Source organism: Erinaceus europaeus, chromosome 12 (genome assembly GCF_950295315.1).
Source record: "Erinaceus europaeus chromosome 12, mEriEur2.1, whole genome shotgun sequence".
NCBI classification, from domain to species: domain Eukaryota; kingdom Metazoa; phylum Chordata; class Mammalia; order Eulipotyphla; family Erinaceidae; genus Erinaceus; species Erinaceus europaeus.
Window position 1 is genome coordinate 95,522,748 of NC_080173.1, and position 17,844 is coordinate 95,540,591.

The window sequence follows — 17,844 nt, forward strand, 5'->3', positions numbered from 1 at the left end:
GGGATTGAACCTGAGACTTCTGGAGCCTCAGGCATGAGAGTCTCTTTGCATAACCATTATGCTATCTACCCTCACCCTTATTTTCTTATTGATGAGAGGGATCCAAGGAAAGAGAGGGAAAGAACCATCACTCTGGTACATGTGCTATCAGGGATTGAACTCAGAACCTAAAGCTTGAGAATCCAGCACTTTATCCACTGTGCCACCTTCCAGATCACACACTATTTTTTTCTTTCTTCTCCCCCCCCCCCCAGCACTGCACAGCTTTGGCTTATGGTGGTACCTGGGATTGAACCTGGGACTTCAGAAGTATTTTTTTTCCATAGCCATCATGCTATCTCCCCTACCTATATGGATTTAGGTAGGAAACCTAGCCCTCATTTATATCAGTGTAGACTAGGACCTCAGTTACTGTTTTGTACCATGTGTGTTCAGCTGAGTGCTGGGCTCACTCAGTAACTGTGTGGAATCAGGGCTCGTGAGCACAGGTGAGACCTCTGTGAAGCTCTTTCCCAGAAAGAGTAAGTAGCAGCTTGCTTCACCAAGTTCTCAGCTCTCATTTAACTTAGGGAGACAAGACACACACCAGACAAGGTTTGAGTTTTACTGAACACAAGACATGGTGCCGGTTTTTGCCGGCACTTAGGGATTAACGATCTCAATGTGGAACTGCAGGTGAGTGTCTGTGACTACACAATGACCCCGGAGGAAAGCACAGGTCTGGCAGTTGTGGCACTGCCAGTGGCACTGGATGAAGTAGATGGCATTAAGCACCTGGTTGTATCGCCAGCAGACGCGCCACATGCGGATCAGAGACTGGAGCTTGACCACTGCCCTTTCTGCATGCGCGTAGGCGACCAGGGCTTCCCTCCGCTTCTTCTGCAGCAGCCTGTCCGTTGTCAGCCTCCACCAGCACTGGATGACCCAGGCCCTGAGGGCTGCGTGCAGCAGTGTCCGACGTACCAGAGTGCCACGCCACCAGGCCTGGAGCTTTATAGATGCCTTTATTGCTTTTTTATCTTTCTGTGAAACTTTCTAAGAAGAGATGAGAGAGAGAGAGAGAGAGAGAGAGAAAGACACCATTAGTGAACTTCCTGCTAGCACTTCCAGGACCTTCCTGGAAGGAGGACCCTAGAGTCTCTTACTAGCCAGTGCTTCTTTGCAGACTTGTGGGGAATTAGTGGACACTGAGGTGCTGAGCCCTCCTAGGCCACTGCGGGTACGTTGTTCTCCCCCAAGGCGCACAGTTCAAGGGAAGAATCATAGGGAGCCAGAAGGTGCATCTGGGATGGGAGAGTCTAGGAGTCACACTCCCCCACCTCTGCTCTCTTGGGCTGGGAGAGGTTTTTCTTCATAAAGCTTTTGCTCATGTTCTCATCTTGTTCCACTACCAAAACACCACTGGCTGGTTTCTGTCACGAGAATGTGTTTCAATACTGTGGTAGCTTTTCTTTTCTAACACCAGAGCTCAGCTCTGGCTTATGGTGGTACTGGAGACTGAAGCTGGAACTTTGGAGTGAGAATCTGTTTGTATAATAATTATGCTATCTAGCCTTACCTTGTGGTTACTACTACTACTACTACTGATATTAATATTATTACTGCCACCGGGGTTATTGCTGGGGTTTGGTGCCTGTGAGATGAAGCCACTGCTCCAAGTGACCAATTTTTTTTTTTTCTTCTTTGATAGGACAGAGCGAGTTTAAGAGGGGAGGGGTAGATGGAGAAGGAGACAGACTGACAACTGCAGCCCTGCGTCACCACTCGCAGTTCCACACAGATGCAAGTGTCCTGTGTTGCTGTTAAGCACCTGGAGATGTTACCCACCTTGACTATTAAAGGTTTCGGTGTCTCCACCTGTTGACGCACTTCTGTGATTTCTTCAACATCTTTGACTACAATTACAAGTAAATTACCGTCACGCTGTCACCGAAATGAAATGGAAAATGAATGATGAGTTAAGACCGGTGATTCTGCTTATGGCTCTATAGAAGATACCCACTGCTTCAAGATCCCCACTTTCCCCAAACATAAGAATCCAGGCTGATTCCCACCCACCCTTCACCTGCCTAGTTCGCTCTTGTCTCTTACACAGCACTGAATCCCCATGGCTTGTGACTGGATGATTTGTTGGCTTTGATCTCTCTACTTTCCATGGGGTGGCATGGCTTGTATGAAGGGGAGAGCTGCAGGTCACAAGTGCATTATGACATAGGTTAGGACACTTGCCACACAACAGCTTCATGGGATCTTGTACTTCCTGTTAACAGGCCTGTTATAGACACAGCAGAACTCGGTGTAGTGATTAGGCCTTGAGCGTCCCTTCCACTGGAGGACTCTGCTCCTGTGAGGCCCATCCAGTCAGCCACACTGTTGTCCCTGGTCCCCACCTGTGGGGTGGCGGGTCTGAGGGGAGCTTCACAAGTTGCTATCAGGGTCATTGATGGGGCTCTGTGCTTGTATAATGAATTCACTGCTCCTAGCAGCTTTTCTTTTCTTTTTTTTTAATTTGATAGGACAGGGAGATTTGAGAGGGGAGGAAAGATAGGGTCCAACATTTGGTCAGTCTTCAAGAATGTCCCAAGGCACTTGAGAAAGATTAATTTATTTTGGGATAGAAGGTTCTGGACAAATCTGTTAAGTCCATCTCACCCATGGCTTCATTTTAAGGCTGTATTTCCTTGTTGATTCTTTTGTCCTGATGGTCCGTGTCTTGCCGTGCGTGATAGAGTAGACATAGAATTCTATTAAGTGAGAGAAGCCAAAGAGAGAAGGACAAATACTGAATGATCTCACTAATAAGTGGGACTTCGTCGGGACAAGGAGGAAGGAAACAAGGTAAAACATGAAGTGGTCGTGGTGTATGAAAACAAGGAACTCTGGGGAAAGGGGAGCAGGAGCGGGATAAAGGAGGACTACAGGGGCCGGGTGCACAACGAAATGCTATGCGTGTGACAATGACTGCATTGTGAAGTGCTGACCCTTCAAGAAATAGTTTCAAAAGAGAAAGAAACAAAATTCTACTATTGTATTTCTGTCTAGGTCTCCTTTGAGGTCCATTAATACTTTTTTCCCCCTGTTCACACTGTTTCCCTTTTATTGGGGGATTAATGTTTTACACTTGACAGTAAATACAATAGTTTGTACATGCATAACATTTCTCACTTGTCCACATAACAACACAACCCCCACTAGGTCCTCTGTCATCCTTCTCCAGGACCTCTACTCTCCCCGCTCCCCAACCAGAGTCTTTGACTTTGGTGCAATACACCAACTCCAGTCCAGGTTCTACTTGTGTTTTCTCTTCTCATCTTGTTTTTCAACTTCTGCCTGAGAGTGAGATCATCCCATACTCATCCTTCTGTTTCTGACTTATTTCACTTAACATGATTTCTTCAAGCCCCATCCAAGATGGGCTGAAAATGGTGAAATCACCGTTTTTAATGGCTAAGTAATATATATATATATATATATATATATATATATATATATATATACATATATACATATATGCCACAACCTTTAATACTTTTTATGTGTATGGATGCAACCGTGTTAGGGGCTTATATATTGATGGTACTATCTTGTTGGATTGATCCTCTGATCATTATCTAGTGTCTTTCTTCTTTGCATGAAAGTTTGTTTTATAATTTACTAGCATAGCTGCTCTTGCCCTTTCTCCTGTGTTATTGGCTGGGAACACTTTGCTCCAGCTTGTCATTTTCACCTTGTTTGTCTTTCCCTTGAGTGTGTACTTCTTGGAGACAGAACAGATGGTTCCTGTTTATTATTATTATTATTTATTGGATAGAGACAGCCAGAAATCAAGAGGGAAGGGGGAGATAGATACATAGACGAGAGAGAAGGAGAGAGAGAGAGTAAAGGAGAGACACCTGCAGCACTGCTTCTCCACTTCTATAGCTTTCCTCTTGCAGGTGGGGACTGGGAGCTTGAACCATTGCATTGTAACAAGTGCACTCAACCAGGTACACCACCACCTGGCCCTGGTTCCGGTTTGTTTAATCCATTCAGCCACTCTTGTCTTTTGATTAGTGAATTTAGGCTATTCACACTTAAGGTCATTTGGCTTCTTTTTTCCAGTTCTACTAGTATTTATTTTGGAAGAAATATATATTACAACATTTTCAACTTAAACTGTATTCACATTGAGCATAAATAGCAGCATTACCTACCCAAAGAAGAAATATAAGAATCCAAAAGTGGCCTATCTTTGTTAACAGAAAAGTTGTGGTGCAGACCATTGTCGTGATGGTTAGCAAGACAAGGAAAAACGCCACTCAAGTAATGTTTCAGTTTCTTTGTGGTAAACAGTGGCAACTCCTTTCACGAGGTGCAATTCTCAAGTCACATATTTTCATAGCTGTAACAGCAGAAGTAGAATTCAGTATTACTTACCTGACAGTAGCACAGAAGCCAAGACCAGTTCTCATGTATCACTACCTTGTAACCCCCATAACCAAAAAGATATGCTTCACTACTTGAATTATTTAAAATAGTTTGATCAGTCTTCTTCAGAAAAAGAGTTGTTTTTTTTTTTTTGAAAGGGACAATCGTAAATTTGAATCTGAACAAAAAATTACTTAAAAATTAGAGCTTACATTTAATGTATTTATTTATTGAAAAGTCAACATTAACAAGTACTAGTTATCCATAGTGGCCTAGTTTAACCTCAACAAAGACAATTCAAGCTGGATTTTTAGATGGTTTGATTGGTGCTTTCTTACAACTTGACTAGTCCTTTGTCAGACCCTATCTTCACATCGAATACTGGGCAGGTTGTATTTTCAGTAAATGCTTGACAGTTTTCTTTCTTTCTTTCTTTCTTTCTTTCTTTCTTTCTTTCTTTCTTTCTTTCTTCCTTTCTTTCTTTCTTTCTTCTTGACAGCTTCCCCTGCCAGATTTGCCAGTTATCATTTTATTTATTTACTCATCTTGTCTATCATCTATCTTTGTTGTTCAGAAGCCAGTTAAGGTTAAGTTACAGACCTGATGCTCCTATATTTTCTTTTTTTTTTTTTAATATTTATTTATTTCCTTTTTGTTGCCCTTGTTTTTATTGTTGTAGTTATTATTGTTGTTGATGTCGTCGTTGTTGGATAGGACAGAGAGAAATGGAGAGAGGAGGGGAAGACAGAGAAGGGGAGAGAAAGACAGACACCTGCAGACCTGCTTCATCGCCTGTGAAGCGACCCCCCTGCAGGTTGGGAGTCGGGGGCTCGAACTGGGATCCTTATGCCGGTCCTTGCGCTTTGCGCCACGTGAGCTTTAACCCGCTGCGATACCACCCGACTCTCACTCCTATATTTTCTTTTCTTTTTATCTCTTTTGAGCAACTGTTCTTTTAAAAAACATTTCATTTATTTATTTTTCTTTATTGGAGGAGGGATTAATGGTTTGCAATCAACAGTAAACCATAGTAGTTTGTACATGCATAACATTTCTCAGTTTTCTACATAACAATTCAACCCCCTCTAGGTCCTCCTCTGCCATCATGTTCCGGGACCTGGACCCTCCCCCCCACACCAGGGGCTTTTACTTTGGTGCGATACCCCATTGACAACTTTTTGCTTAAGAGTCTTAGTACTTTTTCCTCCAGGGTTATTACCGGCACTACAAATGCACTGCTCCTGGAGGCCATTTTTTCCCCCATTTTTGTTGCCCTTATTGTTGTTATTATTGTTATTGCTGTTGGATAGGACAGAGAGAAATGCAGAGAGGAGGGGAAGACAGAGAGGGGGAGAGAAAGACAGACACCTGCAGACCTGCTTCACTGCTTGTGAAGCGACTCCCCTGTAGGTGGGGAGATGGGGGCTGGAACAAGGATTCTTGCGCCAGTCCTTGTGCTTCATGCCATGTGCTCTTAACCCGCTGTTAACCAGCCACTAAGTCTTAGCACTTTAAGTATGCAAGGCTAACAAACACTTTGGCAGTGCCTAAGTGTACCATAGTGACAAGACAGAGCTTTTCCAAAGGTCTTACAATACAACCTTCACAGTGTGGAAACTGTGTTGCATTCACCAAAAGAGGGCTCTGTCTCCTCAAATATTTTATTACCTCACTCCAGGAACAAAATCCTTTGCATTTGGATTCTGATTGCTCCCACAAAAGGGCCATCACTGTTAGCAAGACCGTTAACCTGGTTTTGGGTGTGGCCCATAATTTATGGGAGACCTTGAGCTGGAGTAAACTATTTTTCCTCTTTCAGCCTATCTTGGAAACAGCCTTCCATAAATTCTTCTCCCTGTAACTGCTGTTTGTTTGTTGAATTTCTCCATTTTTCCATCCACGTGTACTTTGCAAAAGGATTGTCACCATCATGAGAATGACTAAAAAGGCTCTTTTAGGTATTGTAAGTTGAATACAACATACATAGTAACCACAAAACAAATATGGAGCAGAGACACAAAGGAAGTGATGATGCCTTTCATACCAAGGGCAAATAGGAACAGGGGCAGGGAAAAGACAGGCAAAGCATGTGCCAAGCAGAGAGCAGCTCTGCCCACAGAGATTCACGGGAGCCAGCCAGACCCCTGGACTGCCCACCGTGCTGCCCAGCACCTGGGTTAAAAATGACAAGAAGGGGGGCCAGGCGGTGGCACACCGGTTAAGCGCACATAGTACAAAGCGCGAGGACTCATGCAAGGATCCCAATTGGAGCCCCCCGCTTCTCACCTGCAGGGCATCGCTTCACAAGCAGTGAAGCAGGTCTGCAGGTGTCTTATCTTTCTCTACCCCTCTCCATCTACCCCTCCTCTCTCAATTTCTCTCTGTCCTTATCCAATAGAAATATATATATATGTGCCAGGAGCAGTGGATTCATAGTGCCAGCATGGAGCCCCAGTGATAACTCTGGAAGGAAAAAAAAAATGACAAGAAGCATAAACCACAAAAGATCCAAATCACAAAAGCACAAGCCCAGGCATGATCAGTGAAAATGTGGCTATTAAGGCATTCTATTTATTGCCACCATGGATACTGCCAGGGCTCGGTGCCTGCTCCCAGTGGCCTATTTTTTTTCTTGATAGGGACAGAGAGAAATTAATATGGAAGGGCGGAGACAGAGAGGGAGAAAGAAAGACACCTGCAGACCTGCTTCACCGCTTGTAAAGCAACCCCCCCCCCCCGCAAGTGGGGAGCCAGGGGCTCGAACCAGGATCCTTGCGCTTCACACTACGTGTGCGGTTTAAACAACCTTTTTTTTTCAATTACACTTGTCTTATCATCCTTTCTTGAGCTGCTTCTATCAATTTCTTCCTCTCCTTGTGTATTTCATAGTTGTCTCATGTTTCTATGGTGTTTCTGGCTCTGTTTAATGTGTGTCGCCTTGTTGAGAGTCCAATGCCCCTTTGCTGCTTTTCTCGTTTCAGTAGCTCTTCCATGGAAGGTCTGGTGACGGCAAACTCCTGAAGTGCTTTATATCTGGTGCAGTTTTTTTTTTCTTGTTTTTTTTTAAATTTTTTAATATTTATTTATTTTCCCTTTTTGTTGCCCTTGTTTTTCATTGTTGTTGTAGTTGTTGTTGATGTCATCGTTGTCAGACAGGACAGAGAGAAATGCAGAGAGGAGGGGAAGACAGAGAGGGGGAGAGAAAGATAGACACCTGCAGACCGGCTTCACCGCCTGTGAAGCAACTCCCCTGCAGGTGGGGAGCCAGGGGCTCAAACCAGGATCCTTACACCTGTCCTTGAGCTTTGTGCCATGTGCGCTTAACCTGCTGTGCTACCGCCCGACTCCCCTCTGGTGCAGTTTTTATCACTCCCTCACATCTGAATAATAATCTTACAGGGTACTCATGGCTGGCAGTTATCTTTTTTTTTTTTTTAATTTCTTTCTTTATTGGGGAATTAATGTTTTACATTCAACAGTAAATACAATAGTTTGTACATGCATAACATTCCCCAGTTTCCCATGCCCCCACTATGTCATTTATCATCCTTCATGGACCTGTATTCTCCCTACCCACCCACCCCAGAGTCTTTTACTTGGGGGCAATACGCCAATTCCATTTCAGGTTCGACTTGTGTTTCCTTTTCTGATCTTGTTTTTCAACTTCTGCCTGAGAGTGAGATCATCCCATATTCATCCTTCTGTTTCTGACTTATTTCACTCAACATGATTTTTTCAAGGTCCATCCAAGATCAGCTGAAAACGGTGAAGTCACCATTTTTTTACAGCTGAGTAGTATCCCATTGTGTATATAGACCACAACTTGCTCAGCCACTCATCTGCTGTTGGACACCTGGGTTGCTTCCAGGTTTTGGCTATTACAAATTGTGCTGCTAAGAACATATGTGTACACAGATCTTTTTGGATGGATGTGTTGGGTTCCTCAGGATATATCCCCAGGAGAGGAATGGCAGGATCATAGGGTAGGTCCATTTCTAGCCTTCTGAGAGTTCTCCAGACTGTTCTCCACAGAGGTTGGACCAATTGACATTCCCACCTGCAGTGCAGGAGGGTTCCTTTGACCCAACACCCTCTCCAGCATTTGCTGCTGTTACCTTTTCTGATGTATGACATTCTCACAGGAGTGAAGTGGTATCTCATTGTTGTCTTGATTTGCATTTCTCTAACAATCAGAGACTTGGAGCATTTTTTCATGTGTTTCTTGGCCTTTTGGATCTCTTATGTGGTGAATAGTCTGTCCAAGTCCTCCCCCCATTTTTGGATGGGGTTTTTTGTTGTCTTGTTGTTGAGTCTGGCAAGCTCTTTATATATGTTGGTTATTAAACTCTTATCTGATGTATGGCATGTAAAGATCTTCTCCCATTCTGTGAGGGTTCTCTTGGTTTGGGTAGTGGTTTCTTTTGCTGTGAAGAAGCTTTTTAATTTGATGTAGTCCCATAGGTTTATACTTGCCTTAGTCTACTTTGTAATTGGATTTGTTTCATTGAAAATGTCTTTAAAATTTATGTGGAGAACTCAAAATAAAAAAAAATAAAAAAAATAAATTTATGTGGAAAAGAGTTCTGCCAATATTTTCCTCTAAGTATTTGATAGTTTCTGGTCTAACATTCAAGTCCTTGATCCACTTGGAATTTACTTTTGTATTTGGTGAAATACAGTGATTCAGTTTCATTCTTCTGCATGTTTCAACCCATTGTTTCCAACACCATTTGTTGAAGAGACTCTGCTTTCCCCATTGAATAGTCTGGGCCCCTTTGTCAAAGATTAGATATTCATAGGTGTGGGGCCTCATTTCTGGGCTCTCAATTCTATTCCACTGTTCAGTGTGTCTATTCATGTTCCAATACCAAGCAGTTTTGATGACAGCGGCCCTATAATATAGTTTGAGATCTGGGAGTGTGATGCCTCCGGTTCTGTTCTTTTTTCTCAAGATTGTTTTGGCAATTCTAGGTCTTTTCTAGTTCCAGATAAACATTTGTAGCATTTTTTTTATTCTCCTAAAAAATGTGCTTGGGATCTTGATGGGGATAGCATTAAATTTGTAGATGGCTCTGGGTACTATATTCATTTTGATGATGTTAATTCTTCCAACCCATGAACATGGAATATCTTTCCACTTCTTTGTGTCTTTTTCAATTTCTTTGAGTAGTGACTCATAATTTTCAGTATACAAGTCTTTCACTTCCTTGGTTAGATTTACTCCTAGATATTTTATTGTTTTTGTTGCTATAGTAAAAGGAATTGATTTCTGGATTTCAATTTCTTCTAACTTAGTGTTTGCATAGAGGAATGCCACTGACTTTTGAATGTTAATTTTATAGCCTGACACCTTACTGGATTCTTTAGGTTTTTCTATGTATACTATCATGCCATCTGCAAATAGGGAGAGTTTGACTTCTTCTCTTCCAATCTGTATCCCTTGAATTCCTTGCTCCTGCCTGATTGCTATGGCAAGAACTTCCAACACTATGTTGAATAGTAATGGTGATAGTGGGCAGCCCTGTCTAGTACCTGATCTGAGTGGAAATGCTTCCAGTTCTTCACCATTGAGTATGATGTTCGCTGTAGGTTTGCTATCTATAGACTCCACTATCTTCAGGAATTTTCCATCTATTCCCATTTTTTGTAGTGTTTTGATCATAAAGGGATGTTGTATTTTGTCAAAGGCTTTCTCTGCATCTATTGATATGACCATGTGGTTTTTGGTCTTGCTTTTGTTGATGTGGTGGATCACATTGATTGATTTACGTATATTAAACCAACCTTGCATGCCTGGGATAAACCCCACTTGGTCATGATGAACAATCTTTTTGATATACTGCTGTATCCGGTTGGCTAGAATTTTGTTTAATATTTTCACATCTATGTTCATCAGAGATATTGGTCTGTAGTTTTCTTTTTTGGTTGTGTCCCTGTCTGCTTTTGGTATCAGGGTGATGTTGGCTTCATAGAAGCTGGCAGGGAGTATTCCAGTGTCTTCAATCTTCTGGAAGATTTTTAAAAGTAGAGGTATTAGTTCTTCTTTGAAGGTTTTGCAGAATTCATTTGTAAAACCATCTGGTCCAGGACTTTTATTTTGGGAGAGATTTTTGATAACTGTTTCAATTTCATTAGCTGTGATGGGCCTGTTCATGTTATCCACTTCCTCTTTACTTAGTTTTGGAAGTTGGTAGGTATCTAGGAAATCGTCCATTTCTTCCAGGTTCTCTAGCTTGGTGGCATATAGTTGTTCATAGAAGCCTCGCATGATATGTTGAATTTCTGCAGTGTCTGTTGTGATATCTCCTCTTTCATTTACTATCTGATTTATTTGGGTCTTCTCCCTTTTTTGTTTTGTGAGTCTGGCTAAAGGTTTGTCGATTTCGTTTACTCTTTCGAAGAACCAACATTTACTTTCATTGATCTTTTGTATGGTTTTCCTATTCTCAATGTTATTTATTTCTGCCCTAACTTTAGTGATTTCTGACCTTCTGGTTGCGTTAAGGTTCCTTTGTTGTTCTTCTTCTAGGTCTTTAAGATGTGCAATCAGGCTGTTTATTTGTGCTTTTTCTTGTTTCCTAATGTGTGCTTGTATAGCTATGAACTTCCCTCTTAGGACTGCTTTAGCTGTGTCCCAAATATTTTGATAGCTGTGTCTTCATTTTCATTGAACTCTCGAAACATTTTGATTTCTTCCTTGATTTCCTCTTTGACCCAGAAGTTGTTAAGAAGTGTACTGTTGAGCTTCCACATTTTGGCACTGTTACTAATCTTTTGTTGATTGTTAAGTGTTAGTTTAATTCCAGTGTGGTCTGAGAAGATGCTTGGGATGATTTCAATGCTCTGTAATTGGCTGATGCTGTCTTTGTGGCCTAACATATGGTCTATCCTTGAGAATGACCCATGTGGATTTGAGTAAAATGTGTATTCCAGTTTCTTGGGATGAATGACTCTGAAAATGTCCAATAGTTCTAGTTTATCTATCTCTTCATTTAGTTCCCTTATGTCTTTATTGATTTTCTGCCTGGATGATCTGTCAAGTTGAGAGAGTGGGATGTTGAAGTCCCCTACTATGATTGTGTTACTGTTAATATATTGCTGTAGCTCTTTCAGTAGAAGTTTGATATATTTAGATGGCTTCTCATTGGGTGCATAGATGTTAATAATTGTTAAGTTCTCTTGATTGACTGATCCTCTGAGCATTAAGTAGTGTCCAGTCCTATCTTTTTTAATCTTATCTATTTTAAAGTCTATCATGTCAGATATGAGAATAGCTGCTCCTGCCCTTTTTTGTGGGCCATTGGCTTGTATGATAGTTTTCCATCCTTTCACTTGAAGTCTGTGTTTGTCTTGTTGAGTTAGGTGGGTTTCCTGTAGACAGCATATTGTTGGGTTGTGTTTTCTGATCCATCTTCCCACTCTGTGTCTTTTAATAGGTGAATTCAGGTCATTGACACTTATTGATATCAAAGATGGAAGATATTTTAATGCCATTCTTGTAGAGTTTTAGAGTGTTTTGATATATGTCTTATTTGTGGTGGTCTGATTGTTTATAGGAGACCTTTCAGAACTTCTTTCAGGGCAGGCTTGGTGATGGTTGATTCCTTCAACTGTTTATTGTCTGAGAAGGTTTTGATGCCTCTATCTAGTCTGAATGACAGTCTAGCAGGATATAGTATTCTTGGCTGAAAGCCTTTCTCATTGAGCACTCAATAGATATCTTGCCATTCTCTTCTGGCCTGTAGTGTTTTTATGGAGAAGTCTGCTGCTAATCTTATGGGTTTTCCTTTGTAGGTGACTCTTTGTTTTTCTCTTGCAGCCTTCAGGATCTTTTCTTTATCCGTATTCCTTTCCATTGTAAGTATGATATGTCTTGGTGTCTTTAGGTCTGGGTTAATTCTGTTTGGGACCCTCTGGGCTTCTTGAATCTTTATGTCTTTGATGTTGTCTAGACTAGAGAAATTTTCAGCTATTATGGCCTGGAGAATGCTTTCTTCCTCTCCTTCTCTTTCTTCCTCTGGTATGCCAATAATGCATATATTGTTTCTTTTGAAGTCATCCCATAGGACTCTGTTGTTGTTTTCAGCATCTCTTAAACTCTTTTTGAGATCTCTTACTTCTTTTTTAGTTGTCTCTAATTCATCCTCAATCTTGCTAATTCTGTCTTCAGCCTCATAGATTCTATTCTCTCTGCCCTCTACTGTTTTCTGGAGTTCATCTATTTTGTTGCCCTGCTCTGAAACTGTTTTAGCTTGTTCAGCTAGTTGCATTCTTAGCGCAGCGATTTCAGCTTTTAGCTCTCTAATAACCATGCGATAATTAGTATTTTCTTCCATATTCTCATTTGTTGTTCCTGCATTTCTGATTACAATTTTTTCAAATTCCTTACTCACTCCTGTTATTATTTCCTTAGCTAATGTTTGGATGTTGAACTCGTTATTTTGTGCTTCACCCTCTGGAGGACTTTTAGCTGCGCTCTTGTCCTGGTTCGATTCTCCAATATTTCTTCTTGTTGTTTTAACCATTTTATATATTATGTTATGAGTTCCCTTTATCAGTACTTTTCAAATTATTGATCACTGTTGCCTGGATTGACTTGTGTCTAAGTAAGTTAATTAAAGGGTTCACAGTGGTGGAAGTTAACAGTTATTTCAATCCCTGAGTTGTAGCTCAGTGGTTTAAAAGCCTCTTTCTTTCTTTTTTTTTTTTTCCTTCCCTATAGGCTATGGGAGCCTGAGGGCTTTTAAACTATCAATAGGCTTCTTAGCTTAATCACTGACTCCTGACCAAGAGATAAAGCAGGGTGTGGCAGAGATAATCCAGTGGTTATGCAAAGAGACTTTCACAGCCCCTCAGCTATACCACCGAGGTATTAGGTCTTCTCCTGAGTTTCCTGGTTAGATCTCTGTCCCCTGGTGTCCCTTCCTGTCGCTGCTCCAGATTCTGAGGGTAGTAGCAATGGAGACTCAGAGTTGCACTTGGTGAGTCTCTGGGGAGTCCTCTCCTCCCTTAAGCTGTCCCCTTGTTGGTGGAGCAGACTGGAGGTGGTGTCTCAACTGATAAACTGCTGAACTGTTAACAGTCACTTAATCTCTCCTTAGGCCCCTCTCTCCTCTCTGTCACCAGCCACATGTGTTTGTATTCACCGATGATTTACTGGGTTCCTGTGGTCATTCTAGTCCTGTCTTGTTTCAGTCCCGGGTGGTCTCCTTTGGTATTCCTAGTTGATCCGGGAGAGGAGAGGAGAGGAGAGGAGAGGAGAGGAGAGGAGAGGAGAGGAGAGGAGAGGAGAGGAGAGGAGAGGAGAGGAGAAGAGAGGAGAGGAGAGAAAGCGATCTGCTGCTCGTAGCTCCGCCCCCGGAAGTTGAATCCAAGATTCATTTATTTAGCATCCAAGTGGTGGCACACCTGGTTGAGCAGACACAGGTCAAGCCCCTGGTCCCCACCGTTGCTCCTGCGCCAAGCACCGCTCTGTGCTCACGGCAGTTATCTTTTAACACTTTGAATATATTATGTTACTCTCCCTTGGCCTCCAGGGCTTCTGCTGAATAGTATGGTGGCAGTTTGATCGTGTGGTCACTTCTTCTCTCTAGCAACCTGTGATATTTTTCTTTGTCCTAGACTGTTGATGGTTTTACAATGATTTTTTTTTTGGTGGCCATTTTTAAAATTTCTTTATTGGGGAATTAATGTTTTACATTCAACAGTAAATACAGTAGTTTGTACATGCATAACATTTCCCAGTTTTCCATAAAATAATACAACCCCCACTAGGGTCCTCTGTCATCCTTCTTGGGTCTGTATTCACCCCCCCCCCCAACACCAGAGTCTTTTATTTTGGTGCAATACACCAACTCCAGTTCAGGTTCTACTTGTGTTTTCTGATTTTGTTTTTCAACTTCTGCCGGAGAATGAGATCATCCCATATTCATCCTTCTGTTTCTGACTTATTTCACTTAACATGAATTTTTCAAGGTCCATCCAAGATCAGCTGAAAACGGTGAAGTCTTGATGGCCATATTTTCCCATTGCTGTTGTGTTGCTGCTGTTGTTGTTGGGTAGGACAGAGAGGGGGAGAGAAAGATAGACACCTGCAGACCTGTTTCACCGTTTGTAAAGTGACCTCCCTGCAGGTGGGGAGCTAGGGGCTTGAACCGGGATCCTTGCACTTTGCACTGTGTATGCTTAACCCAGTGCACTACCTACCTCCTGGCCCCACAATGATGTGTTTTGGTGTAAACTGATTTGGGTTTAGGAATTTGGGAGTTCTCTCTTTCTTGCCATGTGCGCTTAGCCTGCAGTGCCACCGCCCAGACCCTGGGAGCTCTCTGTTTCTTCCACATCTGTCTTGACTATATGCTAGACTTGGAAACATATTTCAGTCTCATTTCCTGTCAGCACTGAACTCCCTGATTTTCCCACTCATAAATAACTGTTAGTTTACTTCTGTTCCTATAAATTTGCCAGTTCGAACTTTTCACATCAATGGAGTCATGTTGTAATATGGGGTCTTTTATAACTACCTTCATTCACTTAACACTGCAGTCAAGATAAAACCATGTTGTGGTATTGAAAACTTAAATGTTGAATTTTGTAGAGCATGAACTTTATCTAAAATAAGAAACATCTCAGGTAAAATTGTTAAAATTTTACAGAAAGACATAAAAAAGAACTGAGTATATATTAGAGCAAGCTATTAGAAGGTACTGTATCGTGAAGAGACACTTTATCCCCAAGATCAATGCACATACACTCAGAATACTAGCAGTTCTTCTTTAGTGAACACTGACATCATGAAATGCTTGATGAAAACTTTTTTTAAATTTTTGCCTCCAAGCTTATTGCTGGGGCTCGGTGCCTGCACTACAAATCCACTGCTCCTTTGTTGTTGACAACAGCAGGTCTGCATGTGTCTCTCTCTCTCCCCCTCTCTGTCTTCCCCTCCTCTCTCTCTCTATTTCTCTCTGTTCTGTCCAAAATTACAAAAAGAGGGAAGAATGTAAGTGAAAACAGTGAGGTATGGTTTGCTACGAGCAGAAGCAAGAACTGGGAGAGGAATGATCAAGGATTATTTTTAGAGATGGAATGGATAGACATCCGTGTTCTGGGTAATGGAATTATGAATGTAGGAGCAAGTACACTGGGGTATCAGCAAGGGGAGTTTGTCCTTTGATTGAGAACAGATAGCTTTTTTGTGGGTGTGTGTGATTTAATAATGATTGACAAGATTGTGAGATAACAGGGGTACAATTCCATACAGTTCCCACCACTAGATCTGTGTACCATCTCCACCATTGGAAGCATCTCTATTCTTTATCCCTCTGGGAGCATGGACCAAAATTTCCCATGGGGTGCAGAAGGTAGAAGGCCTGGCTTCTGTAATTGCTTCTCCACTGAACATGGATGTTGGCAGGTTGATCCATAGGCCCCAGTCTGTTTCTATCTTACCCTAGTGGGGTAGGGCTCTGGAGAGCTGAGGTTTGGGACACACTGATGAGGTCCTCTTCCCAGGAAAGTTCAGGATGGCATCATAGTAGCGTCTGCAACTTGGTGGCTGAAAGACGGTAAGATATAAAGCAGGACAAAATGTTTAAGAATCAGAAACCCAAAGGTAACAATAGAGAAGATAAAATTAGGGGTCTTCGGTGGGAAGAAGCTAGGGAGTCTGTTTTAGGTATGTTCTAAAAGGGGCCTATGACTTTAGTAATTTCTGCCTGAACTTGATAGCTAACATGCAGGTCTGTCCTGGTGGTGTCATAGTTGAGAATAGGGCTAGAAAACTGGATTAAGGCAGAGAGTAGCTCCCAAATATGTAGAAAGTATATAAATATAGTTAACTGTTTATCCCATCGATCTGACCTAGGGCCCTTACCTATTCATATTTAGTGCAGGAGCCCATGTAACTTCTGAGTCCCTATCAGTCTGTATTTGCAGTCTATGGTCACAGCTAGGTATACTCTATGCTTCTCTTTTGACAGGATCAGTCTTCCTTGAGTGGCAGAGCAGGATGACCCAGCCTCCCTGCAGACCCAGCCCACCATTGCTGCCCTACCGTGAGGGCAAGATCCTGGAGAGGCCCATAAGAGGGCTTATGATGATGTTACTGATGGAAGTGACCAGTGATGGTGGAGAGAGGGATCTCTTAGAGGTCTAGACCCATAATATCTATGTGGGAATCCAGGTATTCCCTGACTAGGGTTCTAGATGATGGGGTGGCCTAGTATTGACCAAAAAGGCCATCAGATACCTTTTATTTATTTGTTGTAACTGGAATTAGGCAGCAAGTGTGGTCTAGATAGAGTGAGGATGAGATTCCAAATGCAATTAAGTATTTGATGACATGCATCATTCAGTTCAGGGAGAAAGGTGGAGAAACTGGAAATGGAAACGTAGCAGGGAAATATATTAGCAGACTGTCCGGTGGGGCTCTGTAGTCATGAGCTTATGGTGATGTGCTGACACATAGCTGTCTGTTTTGCTTCAGTCACTCTCATTCTCCTATGAGCATAGAGAGGGTACATGGTCAAGTTCATCCCCTGTGTGTGTTTGCAGTGGGGACAAGCTAAGTCGTATTGTGCAGGTGAGCGATTTCAGTAACTAACCATACAGCCTGCAGAGTAAAGGTGTGAGGGCATGCAGGGTAATGGCCGCAGAAAAATTGGTAGATTCAATAGATCGAAAGACCTTTTCCCTCTCTCTCTCTCTCTCTCTCTCTCTCTTTTCTATTATCTTTATTTATTGTATAGAGACAGTCAGATACCAAGAAGGAAGGGGGGATAGAGGGGAAGAGAGACAGAGAGACACCTGCAGCCCTGCTTCACCACTTGCAAAGCTTTCCCCCCTGCAGTTGGGGACTGGGGACTCAAACCTGCACCCTTGTGGATTGTAACATGTGTGCTCAACAAAGCATGCCACCACCTGGCCCCTGAAAGACCTTTTCTCAACAAAGGGATATTATGTTGAGGGTATTAGAAAAATGAACTGTTAAGAGAGAAAGGAAATTAATCAGATAATGGAAAACTAGAGAAAAGTTTTGGCAATTGAACAACGTCGGGCCAGATGTATTCTGGTGTAGCAGTTGTGGAGACAGAGCCAAGTGTGATGACTCTGTCCTCCACCAGAACAAGACTCCCCACCTGATCGTCAGCATCCCCAGCCTCGCCCACCACAAAGGCCAGAAGTAGAATGAGCGTCAGTCTAGGTGCTTGCCAAGGGCACCTTGTCTGAGGCGTCTCAGTCTGCTGCCAGTCCCCACCCCCAGGATGACAGTTCCCACCCCCAGGATGACAGTCCCCACCCCCAGGATGACAGACAGGAACCCTAGTTCATTCTTATGGCCAGATGCCCAGAATGTTCAGGCACATGTAACCACCTGTCCCTCAGCTGCTCAGCTGAGATGAAAGAACTGAACTTGGGTTTAGAATTAGAACATCTGCA

At 42.4% G+C, this 17,844-nt stretch overlaps 1 protein-coding gene across 2 annotated transcripts; it reads right to left on the reverse strand.

Moving 5' to 3' along the window:
- Positions 1-590: 590 nt before the first annotated feature.
- Positions 591-15,954, reverse strand: LOC103117302 (IQ domain-containing protein F2-like). Of its 2 annotated transcripts, XM_060202470.1 has the most exons (4): positions 15,856-15,954; positions 2,653-2,744; positions 1,828-1,923; positions 591-1,035 (listed from the first exon to the last, which is right to left on the reverse strand). In XM_060202470.1, the coding sequence occupies exons 2-4, from the start codon at positions 2,662-2,664 to the stop codon at positions 643-645; spliced, it is 501 nt and encodes a 166-aa protein (XP_060058453.1). In that variant the 5' UTR covers positions 2,665-2,744; positions 15,856-15,954; the 3' UTR covers positions 591-642. The 2 variants fall into 2 exon arrangements, with proteins under 2 accessions (XP_060058453.1, XP_060058452.1); XM_060202469.1 differs by lacking the exons at positions 2,653-2,744; positions 15,856-15,954 and adding an exon at positions 2,092-2,205.
- Between the last annotated feature and the right edge of the window lie 1,890 nt (positions 15,955-17,844).

Excerpts from the sequence above, each read along its gene's own strand:
- LOC103117302 (XM_060202469.1), bottom strand. Across the intron at positions 1,036-1,827 it reads CGAAACCTTTAATAGTCAAG|AAAGTTTCACAGAAAGATAA; the intron begins GTGGGTAACATC and ends ATCTCTTCTTAG.